The sequence below is a fragment of the Erythrolamprus reginae genome, chromosome 2 (genome assembly GCF_031021105.1).
Source record: "Erythrolamprus reginae isolate rEryReg1 chromosome 2, rEryReg1.hap1, whole genome shotgun sequence".
In the NCBI taxonomy this organism is placed as follows: Eukaryota; Metazoa; Chordata; class Lepidosauria; order Squamata; family Dipsadidae; genus Erythrolamprus; species Erythrolamprus reginae.
The window spans coordinates 142,033,441-142,056,210 of record NC_091951.1 but is presented as its reverse complement, the minus strand read 5'-3'; the positions used below and the strand labels follow the sequence as shown (position 1 = coordinate 142,056,210).

Below are 22,770 nucleotides of genomic sequence, written 5' to 3'. Positions count from 1 at the left end.
ATACCCCATTGTGGGGGGGAAATTCTAGCTCCAAAGACGGGCTACAAGAATGGTGGAAGGTCTTAAGCATAAAACGTATCAGGAAAGACTTAATGAACTCAATCTGTATAGTCTGGAGGACAGAAGGAAAAGGGGGGACATGATCAAAACATTTAAATATGTTAAAGGGTTAAATAAGGTCCAGGAGGGAAGTGTTTTTAATAGGAAAGTGAACACAAGAACAAGGGGACACAATCTGAAGTTAGTTGGGGGAATGATCAAAGGCAACATGAGAAAATATTATTTTACTGAAAGAGTAGTAGATCCTTGGAACAAACTTCCAGCAGACGTGGTTGGTAAATCCACAGTAACTGAATTTAAACATGCCTGGGATAAACATATCCATTGTAAGATAAAATACAGGAAATAGTATAAGGGCAGACTAGATGGACCATGAGGTCTTTTTCTGCCGTCAGTCTTCTATGTTTCTATGTTTCTAATACAATGCAAAAGCAACACCTCTACTTCCTTTGAAAGCTGAGACTGGGCAGGAATAGGAGCATCAATCAAATAGTTGTAGAGGTTGTCGGTGCTATGATAATTCCACTCTGTTAAGGGTTAGAGCAGGGATCTCAAACTTGCGGCCTGCAGGACAACTGCAGTCCGCAGGACAATAGTTTTCGGCCCCCACCTCAATATCAAAGTGTAATGTTAGTGCAGCCCGAATGTAAGGTGACCAGAAGGTGGGGACAACCCCACATCGGCAAAGCAAGCAGCCTTGGGAAAGCCACCTGCCCCAATCCTCTCTTCCCCGTTAGAGGGTGGGCAACTCGAGGCCGCTTGCGCAAGGCAGGCTTTTTGGGCAGAACGGTCCTGAGCCTTCACAAACCAGACATCTGCCTCCAGTGCCTTTCCTACTTAATTCTGCCCATGGTAAAGACCAAGAGGTATGGGGGTTTGGAGATCCCTTTACAGCTTTTAAGTTGTCCCAAACACCAGGAACCACCTTTCCATACTTCAAATCTCCTGAGCTATGTCTTAACTGCTGGAGACTCTTGGAGGAAAAGATGCTAGAGACATAGGTTCCTATGGCTGCAGACTCTGTGTCTCCCTTCCCACCTCTATAAAGTTAGGCCCCTCTCCGAAGACTTTTCCTTCCTGGAACTCTTGCTATGCACAACTTCCATCTTGTCCCAAACCCCCAATGAGCAGTACCAATAACACACCTCAATTTTATTGCATTTAATGAAGAAAACCAATTAGTGCGTAAGACTTTAGATGTATAGGAAGTGGGTCTCAGAGAGTGAATCATCTGCTACCAACACCGTTTCAAGCCCCAGGTGGTAACCATAGACATGGAAGAGGTTTAAGGAGTTTTCAAGGTCATTCTGGAAAGAACTGGAGAAGAAGTTATACCTTGGGATACTTTAGCAAATGTTTGCCCAGTTTCAAAAGTGCAGTGAGGCATTCAGAGATGGTAGCCTCCACCGGCTCCTCATGAGAAGTCTCATAGTTCAGGTATCTCTCCGGTAGATTCAACACTTTATAGCTCCACTGTGGGAAGAGTCGAGCAGGGAGATTGTGGGACATTACCAGGATCTTGGTATCCAGGACTAGCACTCTGAAATAGACACACACACACACACACACACACACACAAGTGGATCAAGACAAAGTTATTTTAAAGAAGCTTAGAGAAGATAAAGTAGTCAAATTTGAAGCAGAAGGCAATTAAGTAACCTCATTCAAGACAGAAACATGCAGTGGAATCCAAAGATTTACACAGCGAGAATAATATGTTAAGAGACGTTATTTCTTTCCTTTAGAAATTAAGGCATTTCTTAAGCTTAAAGAGGGAAATAATGCAAAATATAGAAAGGCAAAAATGTATTCTCAGATCTAATAATATAAACCTAAGGGGAAATCAGAATTTTCCTGTAATAATCTGGCATCCTGAATGTTGGGTGGTGTTGTGGTTCCGTCTGAGGCCCCTCAGGGAATGGCTGATCTTCTGTCGGTTTCCAGCTCAGAGGGAGAGGCTGAGGAACAGGAGGTGCAGGCAGACGAGGAGGAGGAATCCCAGGCTGAAGAAGAGGGAGGACAGCCAGAGTTCCACCAGAGGGAGCTCTCCCCAGCAAGCAGCCTGGATTCCTTAGAGGAAAATGCACAAGCCATAATTGATCTGCGACAGAGAAGAGCTACTCAGAGAAGGAATCAATTGGCTAAGTACTTTCAGCATTAAAGAGGCAACAGCTGGGTTTGGGTGTGGTGCTCTTTGGAAAGGCTAAAAGGCAGACCCACCCTTCCTGGCTTGTGGAGTTTTATCTTTGAGAGTCTTGGGACCTGGCTGTGAACTTTGGCGTCTTGGAATCCTGGTTTGTGCCTTTGACTATTGAAACCTTGGGGGGGGGGGTGCCAGAAAGAAGCTTGCTGTATTGTCTGGACATCAGGACTCTGCTGTAACGTATTATAGCCTGTCTGTTGGGAAGAACAGGTTTTCCTCTGTGTTTATTTTTTCCAGCTATAAAATACTTTTGGCTTTTACCAGAGTGTCTGGCTGTTCTTTCCAGTTGGTGTTGAGGTCTGGGGGAACCCAGACAGAACAGGTGGCATGTTGATAAATATGTGGATTTCATAAAACTAAATACTGTATTCCTCATTCAGGCACCAGGTGTTACCCATGATAACAGGGAAAATGGTTCCATTTGGTGACAGAAAAGCTCTATTAATGCATGACAGTTTATTCACACTAGCCATTGCAATAGCATATTATTTGTTATGTCAGTGGCCCATCTTCTTTCAGAACTAGGCCTCTGACTGCATATGGAGGTTTAAATCTGGCCAAAATTACACTTTATTATATTTTAATCTCACTTTTCTGTCAAATAAGTAACATAAATGGTCCTCTAACACCTTGATACATTTGTGAAGTAATTAGCTGGACCAAGGTTGCTCCATAAATGAGCAAGAACTTTTGGGAAACCAAAAGAACGGATCCTGTAATTACTGTCAGCCAAAATTTTTCAGCATTAAAAAGCTGGATTCTGGGTCCCACAAGTGCAAAATGCATTTTAGGGACTCAAAGCAAAATTTTCCATTAGAATTATGAAGTGGGGGAGAGAAAGCTCTGGGCTTTAAGAGAATTAATGGCTTACCTCTTCTGCTGTTCAATGTCCCGCAGATCCCGTAGGACAGAATACAGTACATCACTAGATGACTAAAAGGGGAAAAAAACCATGATAAAAATCACATTAGTAGTAACTCATGCCACTGAAGAAGAACGTCCATCTTGCTCCAGTGAGCCTGTTCCTGGATCATTTATTGCACAGGGGAAGGTTGTCAAACTATTAGGACATCTGCCCATTTTCTCCCCTGGACATCCTGCACTAAATGATCTGCTGACTTTATGCTACCACAATTTATGGCAGGAAACCAAGCAAGAATCTCCTTGCCAACCAATAATATGGAAATGAAAAGCACCTTTTTCTCCTCATGTCCTCTGTCCAGCGGCATAGCCTTATAATGAAATATTGTCCAGCTGCTTTCACAACACTAGTCAATCAACATTTAGTGTCGTGACCTTGTAAATTGTCTGCTGCTTATTTTCCTTCATCTGTTGACAGATCAGACAGCCAAGTTCTACCTTATTTATTTCCTGATTCCAGCAATCAGCTTTAATGCAGCCTCTTCAAAACTATGATCATTGTAATTTGTAAATCACATGCCATGCCATACTTTTCTATGATGAAATTTAGCACATCCCTGATTGATTCTATACTGTCATTAGCATATGTTCTTGAAAATTTAAAAAAAAAGTTTGTTGAAAAAAAATTGTGATTATAAAAACAATCTTTCTGATGCTGGCAAAGGTAATTTTCTATACTTGCAGACCTAAGCCTTCCTTCTTTCTTTTTTAAAAATAGGTTTGGGATGCAATTTTTAATGCCAAGAATTGTGTTCACCATCCCCCTTCCCACAGCTCCACCCCATTCTGACTGTCCTTGTCCTCCTCTGCTTGTTCAGGTATTTAGTAACCAGGGATGGGCTTCAAAAATTTTAGCAAGAGGTTCTCTGACCAGTCGCTGGGTAGTCGTGGGCATGGTGACCATGGTCTAAACATTCTCCTGCACTACGGGGGTGGGGGGGAGACCTTTTGCCCCTGGGCTCTGGAGGCTTTCCTTGAGCCTCCAGGAGGGCAAAAACAAACTCCCCAGGCTCCAGAGGCCCTCTGGAGGTGGGAAATGCGCCCATCTCTGGACTTCCAAAACTTTGGTAGGCCCAATTTTCAACCTCCTGCATCCAAAGCAAGCTGTGCGAGGACTCCTGGGATGGGCAGGGAGGGTTGAGAGAGGGCAGCCAGGAGTGGGGTTTGAGGCTTCTCTGAACTGCACAGAACCTTAGCTAGAGGTTCTCCTGAACCCCAGCTAACCCTCAGCAGCCCACCCCTGCTAGTAACCCTACTATCAGTGGTGGGCTGCTGCCCAGACAGGGGGGAACGCAGTGGGGTAGTGAAAATGTAGCTCCACCCCAGAGCACCCAATTTGCACTGAAAGATGTTGAAAGAAAATGCAGGGCATCCTGCATAAGCCAAAGCCACAACCACAGTGTGGTAGTAAAAAAATTGCCTACTATATAATGATTTCCCCCCTTCTGGAGCATCCATCAAGGAAAAATGAACTATACCACTTCTTGTCACTTTTTTGCAACTTTTACTTCTAAAATGTATGCAGCAGACCCACAGCTGATGTAACATAAGCACAAAGATTACATTCAAGCTATTGAGCTCAAGAAGGAGGAATTCACCCACCCCCAGACCTGCAAGGATGTTTGCTCCAAATTAAAGTTCTTCACTCTCACACGACACTCCTACAGATAAAGCGTGCACATTCTAAGAACAAATTGAACCAATCCAGGTGGATTCCTCCTACCACCACTGCTGGTGCACTACACATGCAGCTTCAGGTGTGTTGTGTGAGTGCAAAAATGTCCCAGCGAGATTTTGCTTCCCGTGCATGGGCAGAAGCAAAATCTTGCTGGGGCGCATGCAGGGGTGGGCAGCAAGCAGGACAGGGTGGAATGCAATTCCATCAGTGGAAATAAAGATGCGTACACAGCTCCAGCTGATCGACGGCTGTCACTTCCTGGGTTACTGGTCTCGTCTCTTTTCCCTGATGTTGCTGCTGCGTCTACGCTTCTTGCTTTTTTCCTCTTTCCTCCTTCCTGGCCTCAGATGAGCTTCCCTCTCTTCTGCCTGGCTCCCCTCCAGCTTGACGCGGCCACCTCCCGCCTGAGGTGCAAGCAGAAGGCGTGGGTGGAAGCGGCATTGGCAGCATTTATGCTTCTGGCAGCACCCGTTTGCCTAGCTACCAGGCCTGAGGCAGGGGGGGTGATCCAGGAAGGAGAGCGTGGGAAACGCGAAGCAAATTGTCACCCCAGCGAATGACACTGGTAAGGTTGTAAGTCGAGGATTTAACAGTTCACTTGGACAGGGATGATCATTCAAGCCACTCCTACCTGATCACATGGCCAGCCACTCCTACCCAGTCACATGACCATTAAGCCACACCCACAGTGTGGCAGTAAAAATTTTGGCTGCCAATTACTGAACCCATGGGTGCACGCAACACACCGAAAGCTGCGTGCACAGCTCAATTTTTGCAGTGTCCTTTACTGTTCTGGTAGCAACCCCGTACTGAACCAATCCAATTTCTTAACTGCAATTGTCTTTGCATAAAGTCCCATAAAGCCCTTTCTTCAACTCTATCTGGCTCCCTCCGTTTGAGCCAGACCTTCCTTTGACTTTCCATAGCAATGATTCGAGCAAGCCCACTGGGCAACTAGATAATTATTGTCCCCCTGTCCCATCCCTGAGCTAAGGAATTATATAAATTTAATAAATAAATTACAATAAAATAATATAATAAAATAAAATAATAAAATATCCTTAGAGGATAATTTGTTTTTTATTTCTCTGCCGCTACCACAAAAATAAACATACACAAACAGCAGAAAATAGGATCTCCTTGCCCCTTTTCCCCTTTATCTCTTGTGCATGATAGTCTTTTTACCAGCAGAGGGAGCTACTCCCTTTTGCTCCTTGCCACACTTAGGAAGCTAAGAGCTTTTACAATACAGTAATTGCTTTTGAAGTGAGTTTATTTTATTTCCATTCTGTCCCACTCCCCCATACAATGTGACCACCAATTTAGGGAAAATTAACCCATGATCAAGACTTCACAGTTCTTGCAGGAAGAACAATCCAGGCTTTGGTTTTTATTTTTCCTACATCCTGAAAATGAACCTTTTAATCACTCCTAAGTCCTAACTTGTTTCAGTTCACTGCAATAATTATATTGTGTCCATAATGACAGGTTTGGGGGAGGAATTATCCTCCTCCCTGTTTTGTTGTTACTTTTACAAAGCAAAATACAGTAGCATTTCCTTTATTAATCCCAGTTCTGGGTTCAATGTTCAATAATTTTATATTGCTCATAATGGCTTATATTGATAGAGAAGGCTACAAAACAAAATCTCCATTATCAAGTTCCTTTATTCAAAAATGAAGGTGTGTTCAGACACTAATGAGATAAGCCTTTTGAATGAATTAATATCAGAAATGAATGTTTATCAAAATCAGCAATATTGTTTATCTCATGCCAGTTTTTTTTCTGTTCTCATGTAGCACAGCAACAATATTACAAATCTTTTTTTAAAAAAAAAAACCCATGACTTTTTAAAAGATCTAAACTGTATCTGCCATCATAAAGAAACCAGAGTGGTAAAATCAGTTTCTGTTCAGATTTTGAAGTTTGAACCAGTGCTGTAAGAAGGCCTAGAGACATGATATGAAAATGCAGTTCAAATATTTTTTAAATAAGAAATGAAATAAAATATCATTAACTATATGTATTATCGAAGTTAGATTGTCCACAAACATTCTTGAGATTGGAAGAGAGGATATTCAGCAAAGTTTCCAAAATCCAACAATTTCCAAGCGGGAAAAGAAAAAAAAGGGTGGGGGGGAGAAATAACTATGGAGATAATGTAAGTTATTTTCATAGAGTGGGTGTGTATTCAGTATCTATTACAGAGACATTTTTCCCTTCAGATTCATTTATCATAGGGGCATCTATTTGTTTCTAACACATCATCTTTCTTTCAGGTTAGGAAAAGTAATCAATATGGAATCCTAAACAAAATGATCTCTAACCACCCTGCAAAATTAGAAAATGCTTCTTACATACAGAGTAAAGCTGAGACGTGAGCTGACTGCAGATTTGCTAAATAGAGTGTCTGTTTTCTAATACACTTTCGACAAATGGGTATATTTTCATTTGACAATTTGTATGCACAGTATTTAAGCAGCTAATCCATTCGGACAGTTGTTCCGTTAATGGTACCTCAAAGCTGGGGATTCAATTGTTTCATAGTCATTTACATGTGTATAACACTATATGTCAAAAGTCTAGTTAAAACATTCAGCATTCAGTTCTATCAGTTGTCAATAAGACCTAATGTAAATTCTTTGCAGAACTGATAGACACTAGTAAACATACAACTTTTAGCTCAGTTTGTAAAACTGTCCCTGACTTTTCTCACTAGCTCCCAGTTGCTATCCAGATAGTGTTACAATGGCAATTGGGACAGAATTTCCACCACTAAGCAATGTGGTCATAATACACTATATCACAGTGATGGTGAACCTTTTTTCCCATGGGTGCCGAAAGTGCGTGTGTGTGCACTATCACACATGCTTGAGTGCCCACACCCATAATTCAATGCCTGGGGAGGGTAAAAAGAGACTCTCCCTCCCCTTGGAGGCCCTCTGGAGGCCAGAAATGGCCCATTTCCCAACTTCTGGTGGGCCCAGTAGGTCTGTTTTTGCCCTCCCCAGGCTCTAGAAGCTTCCCTGGAATCTGAAGAGGGCAAAAATGCCCTCTGCCATTCCCCTGGAGACCTTCTCTAAGCCAAAAATGTCCTCCCATAGCCTCCATGTGAGCCAAAAATCAACTGGCTGGTATCCACATACACACTGGAGCTGAGCTAGGGCAATGGCTTGTGTGCCAGCAGATATGGCTCCATGTGCCACCTCTGGCACTTGTGCCATAGATTCACCATCACTGCTATATCACATGGTTGCATTGCTTAATGATAGCAATGTCCACAATCCTTGCAACTTGCCATCATATTTCCCGGGACTGCACAGGGATTAAACGGGAAGAGGCAGGAGTCCCAGACAAGCAAGTTATAGAATGGGACAACTTGTCATGGCCAACTAGCTGCAGCCAAGTTGCCATGGCCATCTCACCATGGCCAACTCACTATGGCACAACCAACTTGCCATGACCAAGACATTATGGGACAACTCACCATGATCAACTCACTACAGGACAACTCATCATCAGACAATTTAACAATTCCATTTAATTATTTAAAATAAATAAAAACATGTTTTAATTTTTGTCATTCATATTTCATCTTGTCCCTCCTTTTTCATCCTTTCTTAAATGATCATTTATTTGATATTAGTGTAATTCTTGTTTCACTAGTTGTCCTGCAGCAAGTTGGCCATGGCAAGTTGGCTGTGGCAAGATGGCCATAGTGAATTGGCAGTGATGAGTTGGCTGAAGTGAATTGTCATAGACCCACAGATTCCATGGGGCACCTGAAAAAGTTGCAGGAGTGACCTCTGATCAGTTTCTTCATTGACTTTGTTTACGAGAAGCTGGTTGTATCAGAAATCACAATCAGATAACCACAGCTCAATGTAATATCATAATTGTGAGATGGGCAGCAATTCAATTCCACAACTATGGAATTCTGAGGACCAGTCATATGTCCTAGTCATTCAGCCATAACTTTGAATGGTCCTTGAACAAATGGTTGTAATCTGAGGACTATCTGTGGAATACAAGCTCTGTGCTCAAGACACTCTCTTCATTGCAAGTATTCATGAGATCACTGATGTAATTTGCTCTTTTATTTGCCTCCTGTGATTAAGTTAATCATGAAAGCAGGCAACGTTTAAACAATATCACTTAATTTACTAAGAAAGAGATTATTTGGAGAGCAAGTTATTTGCTACTAAAATGTATTTTTAAAAGGCCTGATTTATAACCCGTCTAGTAATGTGACTTCTCAAATGTTTGAAAATAAGGTGGAAGAGTAAGATATATGTAAATTGTATGTTGGGAGGATCATCCAGGAGAAAAACTTCAAAAAACCAAATAGCAACTATACAAATAAAAGGCTTTAGACCAATTCATTCAAAAGAAAATTAGAATCTCGGGGGAATATCTGCAGACTTCAAAGCCCAGTCATCACCAGAGATCAGAAAGTTCAACCAATTGCCTTCAGAATTTTTCTTTAAATTACAGAAAATATATAAAGGTGATCAAATAGCAGTATTTCTCACTTCCTGAATATGGAGAGACAAAAAAGAACACAAGAACTAGAGATAAACATTCAGAACTCCAAAAACAGAACCCAGCAGGCTCTTGTAATACAACCTGATGTTTAGAAAGAGCAATAGCGTTCATTTGAAATCCACATCAAAGTAAAGCAGCAGTTTGTGAAAAATTTCAATCTTGCATGGGAACAAATCTCTTTCCAGCCTTTGCCAGTTAAATGAACTATTTCCATCACAAAGAAAGGAATGTAAGCCACTACATTATCTTTCCTTTCACATTTCAAAAATATGTAAGTGCCAAGAAGAGGGCTGTTTTTCTTATTATTATTTTCTCCCTTTTTAATCATGTGATTTTAAAAAATGATTTACTTCAAAAATAGGCATAGTCAAAGTGGGGGTGGGGTTGCCCATTTGACCTCTGAATCATTAGCAATCTTCACTTATTTTAGGGCTAAATTCAGTTGCATTCCATAGCACTTCAGCAACCTGAGGGACTTTTTTTTTCAACTGAGTTCCTAACAGGAAAAGCAGCTCTTTAAGGGTTTAAGTGTAAAAACAATACATGACTTATAACACTGGCATACACAGAGTTGAAGAAGCTTCTTTGATGAAAAGTGAAACATCTCCAGAGAAAATCCAGAAAATCCAGTTGCCTCTTGAAAAAAGCACCTTTGGGATAACCATGACTTAGATGACTGGAAATCTCCATACACGTTTAGCAATGCACTCTAGCACATTCAGTTCATCTGATCCCTATATCTTGCATACATTATAATAGGGTAGCCATTGCATATTACATCAGCTGCAACTTGCAGAAGCTTATATAATGGTTTCAAGATAAACAAAATTGTGGGAAAGTATCCAGTATTGGGGTCCAGTGAATTAAGTGGCAGCTGAGAATCAAGGCAGCAGTTTTGTTATTTCAGGGAAAGGGTGGGTTTTTATTAAAGCAGCTAAACTTTATTCTTCTACATCCAATTGCCTATTCACCAAGAGAACCTCCATTTTGCCTGTGTTTAATTTCAGCTTGTTTTCCTTCATCCAGGCCATTAGTGTACTTAACCAACCTTCAAGGTTACTGTACTGATTGCACTCTTCTAAGTAAATAAAGAATAACTTGTTCATGACACCCCACTTCAAAGCTCTGAATCGTTTCCCTCTGTGCATTCAGACAAATGCACGTTGAACCGCATGGGAAATAAGAATATGTAGGGCAGTTCTAAATCAACAGTTTAAATATCATATATACACACTGTTCTGTCGAGCTCTCTGGTAGAATCCTCCCAAAAAATGCACAGGTACAATTTCAGACACACACACGTTTGAAAATTCAAAACAATGTTGTTTATACCGAAAATGCAAATAAATAGAGCACTCTTTTTGTATAGCAAAGAGCACTTGTCTCCAAACAAATTGGTAATTTGTACAAGTCCCTTATCAGTTCCGTGATACTTAGCTTGCAGCTGTGAGGCAATTCACAGTCCTTTTTCTTTCACAAAGTGAAACACACTTTGCCCTGGTTTAGTTTCAAAGCAGGGAAAAATCAGCACACAAAGATCAAAGTCAGCAAAGCAGTCATGAAACACAACGATCAGATAATCCTCCACAATGGCCAAACCCACAGGCTGCTCTTTATAGCAGCCTCACTAATTACCACAGCCCCACCCAACCACAGGTGGCCTCATTTTCTTTGATAATAATATCTCAGTTGTTGTTGCCTATGCATCACTCTCCACATGCGTGGCTGTATCATTAACTCTTGTTCTGAATCCAAGGAGGAGCTAGATAATTGATCTCCTTCTGAGCTGTCTGCCACACTCTCCTCCTCCCTGTCACTCATGTCTTCTTGGTCAGAGGAGCCTTCATCAGCATATTCCACCGGGGGCAAAACAGGCCTGCAGCATGTGGATGTCTCCCCCACATCCACAGTCCTTGGGGCAGGAGCTGGGCCAGAGCTAACCACAATACACACACACACACACCTCAGCATCACCTCAGTCCACCAGGAAGAACTAGAAAACTGCAAACTGATACCCTGAAGGCTAAATCCCACCATTATGGATTGAGGAATTAAAAGTTGTCAGAAGATAGCCAAAAGAGTTAGCATTGCTACATCTAGGTTCTGTTGTGGTTGGATCACAACCCAGTCCTTTGAGAACAGACTTTGAGGCAGCTGGACCGGGCCCGTTTGGGCATGGTCAGCCTGTGTGGCTGTCAGAGGAGTCAGACAGTGAGGAGGAGGGAGAGATAGAGTGTGAGGGTCCTGCAGAGACTACAGAACCCCCCACTGGGGCTTTGCCTGGGTCTGATGAGGAAGAGGAAGTGAAGGCCCCTACCCTGGATGCAGAGTGAGAAGGATGCAGGGGAGGCAAGAGCAGTTATGCAGACGCAGGAGGAGGACTTGAGTACAGCTATGTGCAGTCTATAATCCCAGGGTGTATAAAAGGGGAGGAGATTGGGGGGTTCCATTTGCAGAAAATCAATGTTTTATCCTTCGAAGGATAAGAGCCCGTTAAGAGTTTTTGCCTTTTGTACAAACATATCTTTCTGCAGTTCTGACAATATAATGTTAAGAAGCCTTGCTTTGGAAACTTTGTTTTGAAACCTTGCTTATCAGTTCTGCCACTCACTTTGTATTTTGGCAGTTGAAGGACATTCCTTTGGTCTAATTTGTGTTTTTCAACAAATCTGGTTGTGCAATAGACTATTTCATTTCAAAACCCTGTGTCTGAGCCTTAATTGGAAGTTAATTGCTGCTCGTTTGCTGTGTTAGACAGAACAGGTTCTGCAGTAGGTCTCTATTAAGATAGAGTAGAATTATCAGGGGTGTCAAAATGGCAGCCAGCGGGCCGGATGCATCACATGCAGGCCACACCCACCCCAGCTCCACAAAGGGGGAAAATGTCACATGATGGCAACATGACACAAGTTTGAAACCTGTGTAGTAGATAGTTAAATAGTTTTGTAGTCCCATGTCCTCCTAAGTGAAAGCAATTCAGTCCAGATAAATAGTATCAATTCAGGGAATCACAGCCTCTTGGGATTGTATCCACCTTTTCAGAAATTGAATGAGGCTAACATAATATTACATTTATATTTCCTGGGTCAAACATTTATCACTACCTTCTATAGAGTGGAGACCGGTATAAACCTCCATAAGGACTATTGATCACTTCCCATTTGCAATTTAGAAATTTTCATTTACAACTTAGAAAGCACAAGGATGCCAATAAACAGGTATTCATTCTCATCTTCCCACACATGTTGTTTACCAGCTGAAAACGATGCAAAGTAGTAGACAATTATTGAAGTCGCATCCCTATGATTTGTGCAATACTGAATACTGAATCAAACTTAAGTCAAATTTCTCTGCAACGAAAGGTTTATGTTGAGCCACCCATTGTTCCAGATCCTCACTTCTTCTAACATCTTGATGCCTCACAGTATATAAGAACGTTAGCTGTTCGGTATGAATGCATTGATGTCAGAGAAATAAGCACTCTTTTTCTATTACCAATGCTCTGAAGTAGGTCTCCAAAGGAGCCTTCAATTGGACTTGCTCTGATCCATCCTGACAATTTCTCCATTTTGTTTCACCGAGGCCCTCTCTGCTTCATTACTCTCTGCTTCCACAGTAAACCAAGGGACTAATTGTGAAGAAAGAAATGCTTGGAAGCTATAGTGTAAACGGATCGCCTCCATTATTCCACCAATCAATCAGGGTCTTGAGGGTGAGATCATTTTAACCAGCCCTCTACACCTGTAAAAGGCTGTTATAGCTGCCAATCTAAAACGTACCATGGAATGATGCATAGTAATTGATTTTCTCTAAGATGTTATTCTCCAAGACCTGCCTAAGGTAATCCCAGAGACGCAATCTTCCTTGAAATTACTCATTGGTCATGATGCAGCCTCATGACAGCTTTGCTCTTAAACACCAGGTCCTGAGACCTAGCGCAGTTTTCAGCAGATGACTTCAGTTGGGAGTAGGCTGTCGAAGATCTAAATCTTACAAGGAAGCTGCTTTTCTAGGTAATAAAGCAGGCACCCAAGTAGATGGGTGGAGGGAAATATTTTTTCTTTTTCTCATCTAGTCTGTAACTAGCTGGACTTAATGGGATAAGCTACAACAGGTTTTTTTCCTTTCTATTTTTGTTTTTACTAAGATAATTTTTCCTCTGCCTCACCAAATGTTTTCTAGCAACCTGTTCTGGCATACAAGTTCTCATGTTTGAATTAAACAGGAATGATTTCTCTGGGCTATAAACTACAAGAGATTAGAGACTCCAGGTAGCGTGATAAAATGGGTGGGAGTTAGTTGGCTCATACACACACCGCCCCCCAAGGATGTAAATGAGAAGAGTGGGACAAGTATTTTACATGTTGCTATAATTCCAGGTTTACTGCCACTTGCAGGTAGTCCTTGGATTACAACACTTCATTTAAAGACCATTCAAAGTTACAACTGAAACTAGTGAGACATGATTGTTGTTTCACGCTTACAACCATTGCAGTAGCCCCAGGGTCACATGATCAGAATGCAGGCTCTTGGCAACTGACTCATATTTAGCCTCGGTGACACAATGGTTAGAGGGCGGTACTGCAAGCAACTTCTGCTGATCATCAGCTGCCAGCACTTTGGCAGATTGAATCTCACCAAGCTCAAGGTTGACTCAGCCTTCCATCCTTCCCTGTTGGGTAAAATGAGGACCCAGATTGTTGGAGGCAATATGTTTACTCTTTGTAAACTGCCCGGAGAAGGCTGTAAAGCCCTCTGAAGAAGTATATGTCTAAATGCTATTGCTATTATAATGGTTGCAGTATCCAGGGAAGGAAGGTGAATCCTCTTTTGTGACATATCATTTACATATACACAGAGATATACACACAGATATACACACAGATACACACACACACACACAATTGTGAGCTTACCTCCAGGATGTGTATAATGTAAGTAGGGTAGAGAAGCAAGAGGCCGGTGACCCCTACTCCCTGACAATACTGGCGTTGCAAATTCAGAAACAGTTGTTCCCAGTACTCTGAGGAGAAATGAGGCAAGCACAAATTCCTTCACAAAATAATAGGACTGCCTGGTGATGCTATAACACCATAGGTGCCTGTCCCCTTTATCCACACAAAACTGTGTTTACTTTTAAAAACAACAAGGGAAAGGAGGGTGCAAAAACAAGCAGAGCAACAAATAATAATACTTATTAAGAAACTTCTCAGAGTTTGCAGCATTTTTAAAAACATGATATCTGATCATCAGCTGTTTAATTTAGGCTCCATTTTGGTCTGGCGATTGAGGTTGCAGCTAAAAACTAGAATTTTATTTATTTTATTTATTTATTCATTTGTCCAATACACAAATACATAAGAAGAAAAATAGACATGTGATAATATAAAAGAGGGTGAAAGTGAACTTAGAGGAGAGGATATATGAAAGGAAGAAAATATATACGATAGGGGAAAGAAAGGAAAGACAATTGGACAGGGGACAAAAGGCATTTCAATGCACTTATGTACGCCCCTTACTGGCCTCTTAGGAACCTCTTAGAATGTGAGTTCTAGTCCCACCTTAGCCAGGAAATCCAGCAAGGTGATCTTGGACTAGACATTTTCCTTCAGCAGAACACAGGATTGTTGTGGAGAAAATAGAAGGAGGGAGGAGAATTAGGTATACTTGCCATCCTGACATTTATAAAAATATTAAAGGTGAGATATAACTAAACAAAACAAAGGTCTGAGCTAGGCATCAGCATTCTTCAGGGGGGAAAATGCTCCTGTTATTTGTTGGAAACTTCCTCTGCCCTACAATGCTCTGTACTCATCCAAAGAGTTTGCATGAGGTTTGTGTATTTGAAAGGCCTTTCAAGCCAGCTATTGGCTTTCAGAAGCTCAGGATGCATTTATTAAACCAACCCATTCCACTCTAAAAAATTTGACAATGATTTCAAAATGTTCTTGAAGAAAACAGTAGGGAGAATTTTTACTTACCAGCCAAATACCTTTTATCAGCCAGGTCTGGCGAGATCTTAGCCAAAAAGATCAGCCTGTGGAGGAGGGATTTCTAAAGGATAGAGAAAAAAAGGAAACTATTATTTTTCTTTTTAAAAAAAATATTGTTGACAGAATATATCAATCAAATCCAACTTTTATTATAGCCAAAGACCAGCAAAAGGAGGATGGAGCATAAAGAATTGAAAAGCATAAAAGATAAATCAGAATAAAAAATGATATATCAAAATGTAAGAAATATAAAAACAACAATCTAAAAAGAATCTAAAAGCAAGGATAGCAACAATGGATGAGTGTAAAGACACGTGGCAAACTAAAATCCATAGCAATACAAATCATTCTAAAATAACAAGCTACGTGCTCATTAAAACAGGTTTATGGCGCAAGTTGTTTCTGATGGATTTTAAGCACTGCTGTGCACAACCTGGCAACATTGTATGTTATAGAAGGGTTGATGTCTGAAAACAGCAGGGAAGTGTAAAATTGTCCTGTGCATCCTGAATATTTATGCAATAATGGTGTGATGAGACTACTATAAATGTCTCCATACTACAGACGCAAATACAGGTTCTGTTGTCTCTGCTTGTCCAAAGCCAGGGGGGTATTGTCACTCCCCCACCTTCCTGCGTTGGCCTTCAAGGACACCTGAGGAGAGGGCATGGCTTGTGCCAGGGTAAAAATCCCTCAGGTTGGTTAGGAATTTCAAATCTAGTTGTGCTATTGGGGAGGCAGCGTATCTGTTGTGCTTAGTGGCAATAAAGGTTGGGGACCTAGTTAGGCCTAATTGGCATTCTGTGTATGCTACATGCTGTTTTATGAGTGCTTTGACTTGATTGTATCCCATGATGAATAGAAGACCTGGGGAGAAGCCCAAGGATGAAAATGTAGTTGTCATTACCTTTTTTCATATGGACTGAAAATCATCCCTCACAATTGGTGGAGCAAAGCCTGAGAGGAGGCTAGTCTGAGCTAGTAGTTGAGTTTGGTCAAATCTAGGCCCTACTTCCATGAGGCTTGTCTCTAGTCTCAGGGGAACATTAGAGACCCATTGAGGAACTGATATTAAATATTTGAACCTGACTAATTCTAAAGTGGTTAGCAAAATTGGCCCAGCTGAATTCCACAGAGAAATTGTGCTATTGGCATGACTTTTTATATTGATTGGAGGAGTGCTGCGGGAATGTAATGGCCACCTCTTCTTTTGAGGAATCTAAGGGTGGCAGATGAGATTCCCTGTGTGTTTTAGGAATGTAGACCCCATGGGGTTTCCTATTGTTGGCAGAATGTTCACATTCCCAGATATGTGAAGCAAGAGACCTTCTTAGTCTTCTGTCCATCTATGACCCTGGATTGGTTCTTGGGTCTTTTGCCAAATGCCATAATTTTGGTTTTCTTGTTACTTCTAGTTGGTCTTCCTTGCAATGTCATGTTGGTGCTCTCAGTGCTCTTTGAGTATAGCTGCATCATCTGTGTTGAGTAAAACAGAGATGTGTCCGCCAGCTAGTTTTGGAGAATGAAAGTTTGTGTCAAGGAGATGGGCCACTATGGTTTACAGTATATAGAATTTGAATGGGACTGAGGGCAATATATTTGTATTTGTATTTATTTGTATTTATTGGATTTGTATGCCGCCCCTCTCTGTAGACTCGGGGCGGCTAACAACAGTGGTAAAAACAACATGCGACAATCCAATACTAAAACCGCTAAAAACCCTTATTTTAAAACCAATCATACATACAAACATACCATACATAAATTGTAGAAGCCTAGGGGGAAAGAATATCTCAGTTCCCCCATGCCTGACGACAGAGGTGGGTTTTAAGAAGTTTACAAAAGGCAAGAAGGGTGGGGGCTATTCTAATCTCTGGGGGGAGGGCCGGGGCCGCCACAGAAAAGGCTCTTCCCCTGGATCCCGCCAAACGATATTGTTTAGTTGACGGGACCCGGAGAAGGCCCACTCTGTGGGACCTAACTGGTCGCTGGAATTCGTGCGGCAGAAGGCAGTCCCGGAGATAATGTGGCCCAGTGCCATGAAGGGCTTTATAGGTCATAACCAACACTTTGAATTGTGACCGGAAACTGATCGACAACCAATGCAGACTGCAACTTTGCTTAGTGCTTTACACTTTCTTCTGTTCTAGGTTTGTTGGTGAGATGGCCCGAAGGATACATTATATTTTGAGTGATGTCCATTCATGAAGCATACACATTAGATGAATATCGGTCAGTCAAGGAGGCCTCTAGTTTCCCCCCATAGTATGAGGGCAACAGAAAGGCAGGTTGTGTGGCAGGAGTATTTTTTGATGCAAAGTTAGAACACTAAGCATTGATCAATGATGAATCATCCTTCCATAAATCTGGCTTCCTCTTCTGAAAATATGTTTTCTTGTTCCAGCCATCCTGGAGTTTCCATTCTAGGTTTCTTAAAATAATTTGCTGATTGGATTGAAGAGGCTGATAGTTTTTAATTGGTGGGATCACCAATTTTCCTTTTTTAAAGATAAGGATAATGATTGCAAGTCCTTTATCCTTGGGCACTCCATGATGTTGCTATAAGTGAAGAGTGAAATTGATAGGAGATATACACTGCTCAAAAAAATAAAGGGAACACTTAAACAATACAATATAACTCCAAGTAAATCAAACTTCTATGAAATCAAACTGGCCACTTAGGAAGCAACACTGATTGACAATCAATGTCACATGCTGTTGTGGACATTCAACTTTGTACAGAACAAAGTATTCAATGAGAATATTTCATTCATTCAGATCTAGGATGTGTTCTCTGAGTGTTCCCTGTATTTTTTTGAGCAGTATATATTGTTGTTGTAAGCTGCCCAGAGTTGTATTTTAAGATGAATGAACACACAAATGTTTAAAATAAATGAAATAAAAGATATATCAGCCATGACATATAAACTATATCAGACATATGAAATGGGAGCAGCTCTGTAGTGGGGAAAAAAGCTCTACAGAGAATCATTAAAACTGTCCAGAATATCATTGGCATCTAGCTACCAACCCTGGACGATATATTTGCATCTTACTGTTCTAGGAAGTTGCACAACATTCTCAGAGACTCTTCTCATCCTGCTTACAATCTTTTTGGACTATTGCCTTCTGTCAGAAGATACAGAACAATTAAAACACATTTTCTGAATAGTTTTTATCCCTGAACTACAACTGCACCTAACAATGAACTAAAGGATCACCATCAGTGAACTGTTGGACAATATTGCTTGATCTGTGTGTGGATGTTTGTGTGGTTCAGGGTGGGGAATTTGTGGCAGTTGGGATGTGTTTTTGGGATTGTTACTGTGTTGAGTCTGGCCTTTAGGCATTATATAAATTTTGTAGAATGGGTATACTGTGTATATACATACAATGACAATAATAAAGTTGTTCTGTCTAGCAATGAGCTCCAGTAATCAGATGCACACCAAAAATAACAAATAAAAGGATTTAATATGGATAACAGTTTCAGTCTTTTAAGAGTCTTTTCAGAAAGATAATTCAATTATAGCAAAGTCTTATCAGTTGGCAAGATTCCCGGATAAACGATAAACACAGCTATAATTATAGGTGAGGCAAGAAGCGTTGAAGTCAGTAGCTCAATGAAAAGCAAGAATGTGTTCTTTTAAAACATATTTTCCCCCCAGCTCCCCCCAGATATCAGAGTTGCCCCCACCCTCCTTGCCTTTTGCAAGCTCCTTAAAACTTTCCCTTCCCCCTAGGCTTATAGAATTTATACATGGTATGCTTGTATGTATGAGTGGTTCTTTAAATTGGGTTTTTTAAGATTATTTTTTAATATTAAATTTGTTTACATTGTCTTTTCATTGTTGTTAGCCGCCCAGAGTCTTTGGAGAGGGGCAGCATACAAATCAAATCAAATCAAATCAAATCAAATCAAAAAATAAATAAGCTGAATCTAATATCTGATGCAAGATCTATCCATGATGAACTGTGTTGTTCTCTGCAACAAGATGGGGCACACCTCACCCTTAATAGCCAGCAGTACTACTCCTGAGTAACTATCCTCTTTTTTTTTTTTTAATCAGATTTGTATGCCGCCCCTCTCCGCAGACTCGGGGCGGCTCACAGCAACAGCAATACAAAACAAATCCAATATTAAATTAATTTTAAGAACACCACAAGTTAAAAACCAATCATACACACTAGCATACCATACACAAATTTTATAAGCCTAGGGGGAAGGAACATGTCAATTCCCCCATGCCTGACGACAGAGGTGGGTTTTAAGGAGCTTACGAAAGGCTAGGAGGGTGGGGGCAACTCTGATATCTGGGGGGAGTTGATTCCAAAGGGTCGGGGCCGCCACAGAGAAGGCTCTTCCCCTGGGTCCCGCCAAACGACATTGTTTAGTTGACGGGACCCGGAGAAGGCCAACTCTGTGGGACCTAATTGGTCGCTGGGATTCGTGCGGCAACCAATCATGTCTCCTAGTTGCCCTGCAAACTCTGGCATCCAGAAGAGACTCCTCCTCTTCTGCACAAGTAATGCAAAGTCATTCCTCTCAGAAAGTGCTGATTAACTCATCCCAGGAAGTGCAGAAGGCCCTTGTTGTTCTGACCCTGGGCTCTCATTTTCTTCACTGTCAATCTCAGGTGCCAGGAAAACAGGACATCTGTGCCGCACCTACACAGTCTCTGCGTCCTCAGAGTCCATGATTATTTGTGCAGGACATGAGTGAACCACAACTAAAGTATTTATAATAGTGTAGCTTTTCATGTAGGAAAGAATAAAATTGTACCCATTTAAGCTGTTCTTTTCGGGTCTGTGAGACCCGAAATCAAAGTTTGAGTCCCTGTAAAAAAAAATTCCTACATATCTGAAACTTGAAATTTTATGACTTTTCATCATTTCAGGGGTTCTCTCTATGAGAATTTTTTTGAGGGGATGGGGGGTTTCTTGCTGAAAAAAAAGTCATACTTGTTGTGTTCCCGGGTCACCCTGACCCGGACCGAAAACTCTTCATTTGAAGTGCTTATGTTTGGTCAATTTGAATACTTTTTTCACTTGGAAAGTAGTCTGAACATTTCTGCACACAATGATATGAAAATTGAAATGAAAAAAGTAATTCTTATTGGTTTATTTTGCTGATAGAATGCGTGCCCCCCTGTTTTTGTGAAATATTTTTCAATTTATGGGTAGTTTTGCTTGCAAAATGTGTTCAATTTTACTAAAGTTGGTGTGGGATTGGTAGTTTGAACATTTCTGAATATAAGAAAAATATAAATGAACTGAAAGAAATGATTCTTATTGGTTTTTTAAAATCAGAAATAAGCCCCCCCCCCTTGGCTGCTTGCAACCATTTTCACTTTATATTTTTTTAGGCTCCAAATCCGAAATATTTTTAATATCTTAGGCATTCATTTATTCATTTTACAATGGCTGATCATCATAAAAATATTTGTGGGGTTGGGGGATAATTTTTTTCTGGGCAAAGAAAAAAATCACGTTGACTCTGTTTCGAGTCGTATACGACCCGGACCAAAATTATTTTTTTTAGGTACTTGAATTTGGTCTTTTTGAAAACTTTTTCGACTGGGAAACTAGTTTGAACATTTATTAACGTAATGATATGAAAATTGAACTGAAAAAATTGAGACTTATATTTTTATTTTCATCAAAAAGCCCCTCCCCCCATTTTTTTCTGAATTTCATGTCAATTTATATTTTTTTTAGGCTACAAATCTCTAAAGAATTTCCCCCCAAAAGTTTTGATATACTAAATTGAACAATCCTGAACATAAGAAAAATAGAAATGAACTGAAAAAAATGATTCTTATTTGTTTATTTTTGCCACATAAGGGCCACCACCCCCTCGGCCTTGAAATAATTGAACATGGGGGGAGAGACTTTTATGTGCAAAATAAACAAGTATGCATCAATTTTTCCAGTTCAATTTTCTTTTCTTTTTTGAAAATAAATTTATTAAATACAGTGATCCCCCGGTTATTGCGTCCCCGACCATTGCGAACAGGGTAATTTGCGATTTTTGAACCCGGAAGTCAAAACACCATCTGTGCATGCGTGCCCTTTTTTTCTATGGGCACGCATGCGTAGATGGCGCCCGGTAGATCAGCTGATGGGCGGCTTCCCTGGGTCTTCCCCCTCTTGCTGGCGGGAGGGCGAGCGGCGGGCATCAGCAAGGAGTTTCCCCACCGCCCACGCAAACTCCTCGCTGCCGCCCGCCCTTCGCCCGCCCACGCCGTTCATTCTCGCCGCTTCCCACCTGAGTCCTGAAGCGAATTCGCTTCAGGACTCAGCTGGAAAGCAGCGAGAGCGAGCGCTAGCGAACGGCTTGTCCGCCGCCCGCTCGCGCGTCCCGCGCCCACGCCGTTCATTCTCGCCGCTTTCCACCTGAGTCCTGAAGCGAATTCGCTTCAGGACTCAGCTGGGAAGCGCGAGCGAGCGGCACCAGCGAACGGCTTGTCCGCCGCCTGCCTGCCCGCTAGCGAGGAGCCGAAGATTGGGGGCGGCGTGGCTGTTTTAAAACGTCGCTGCCGGCATGGGGGGCTTCCTAGCAGCCCCCCAAACCCGGGTTGGGGGTCCGGGGGGTGCTGGCAATCCCCCCATGCCGGCGGCAACGTTTTAAAACAGCCGCGCCGCCCCCAATCTTCGGCTCCTCGCTAGCGCTGCGGAAGTAAAAACACCATCTGCACATGCGCAGATGGTGTTTTTACTTCCGCAGCGCTACTTCGCGAAAACCTGCTCGTTGCGGGGGGGTCCTGGAATGGAACCCTCGCAACGAGCGGGGGATCACTGTATATACAATAAAAACCAAATACAGAAAGACAAAAGAGATATACATATTGTACATTTTAACATTTACACTCTACTTATATAGTAATTGGGGAGTGGGAGAAGGGGGTTATGAAGGGAGGGAATTAGATATAGAAGGAAGAGGGATAGGGAAAAGAAGGAGGGGGGGATAGAGAAGTGAAAACCAGCGTTAGAGCTGGGTCTTTCATGATTTGCGGCCTGTAGTTTGGGCTCGTAGTTGGTGTGTTTTACCCTAAGGCTTTATCGATATGTTTTGAATGTAGTTTTTAGTGCCAATATATATAATTGATTTAGGTTTATTTTCTTTGTAAAGTTGGAGTTCTTATCGATCGATGTTTACAGTTTGTTGTTTCAATTTGATGTTATGATTTGTGATGTAAATTGCTATTTTTTCAAGTTGTTTTTGTTGGATATTTTTCTTGATGAATAATTTTTAGATAATTCCTTTTTTTTTTAACCAGAGGTACCATTTATCCCAAGCTTTGTAGAAATCTGTCTCATCCTTGTTTTGCAGTTCCATTGTTAGTTTGGACATTTCTGCGCATTCCATT

General features: G+C 41.4%; 1 protein-coding gene across 2 annotated transcripts in view; it reads right to left on the bottom strand.

The window, feature by feature from the left end:
* Nucleotides 1–22,770, bottom strand: part of LOC139158601 (testis-expressed protein 47-like) — a 51,831-nt gene that overhangs the window by 5,580 nt on the left and 23,481 nt on the right. For both annotated transcript variants that reach the window (XM_070735924.1, XM_070735925.1), the window contains exons 2-5: nt 15,389–15,461; nt 14,324–14,430; nt 3,135–3,196; nt 1,396–1,600 (exon numbers count right to left, since the gene is read on the bottom strand). In XM_070735924.1, the coding sequence (XP_070592025.1) occupies nt 1,396–1,600; nt 3,135–3,196; nt 14,324–14,430; nt 15,389–15,461 (447 nt within the window). The remainder of the gene's footprint in view (nt 1–1,395; nt 1,601–3,134; nt 3,197–14,323; nt 14,431–15,388; nt 15,462–22,770) is intronic.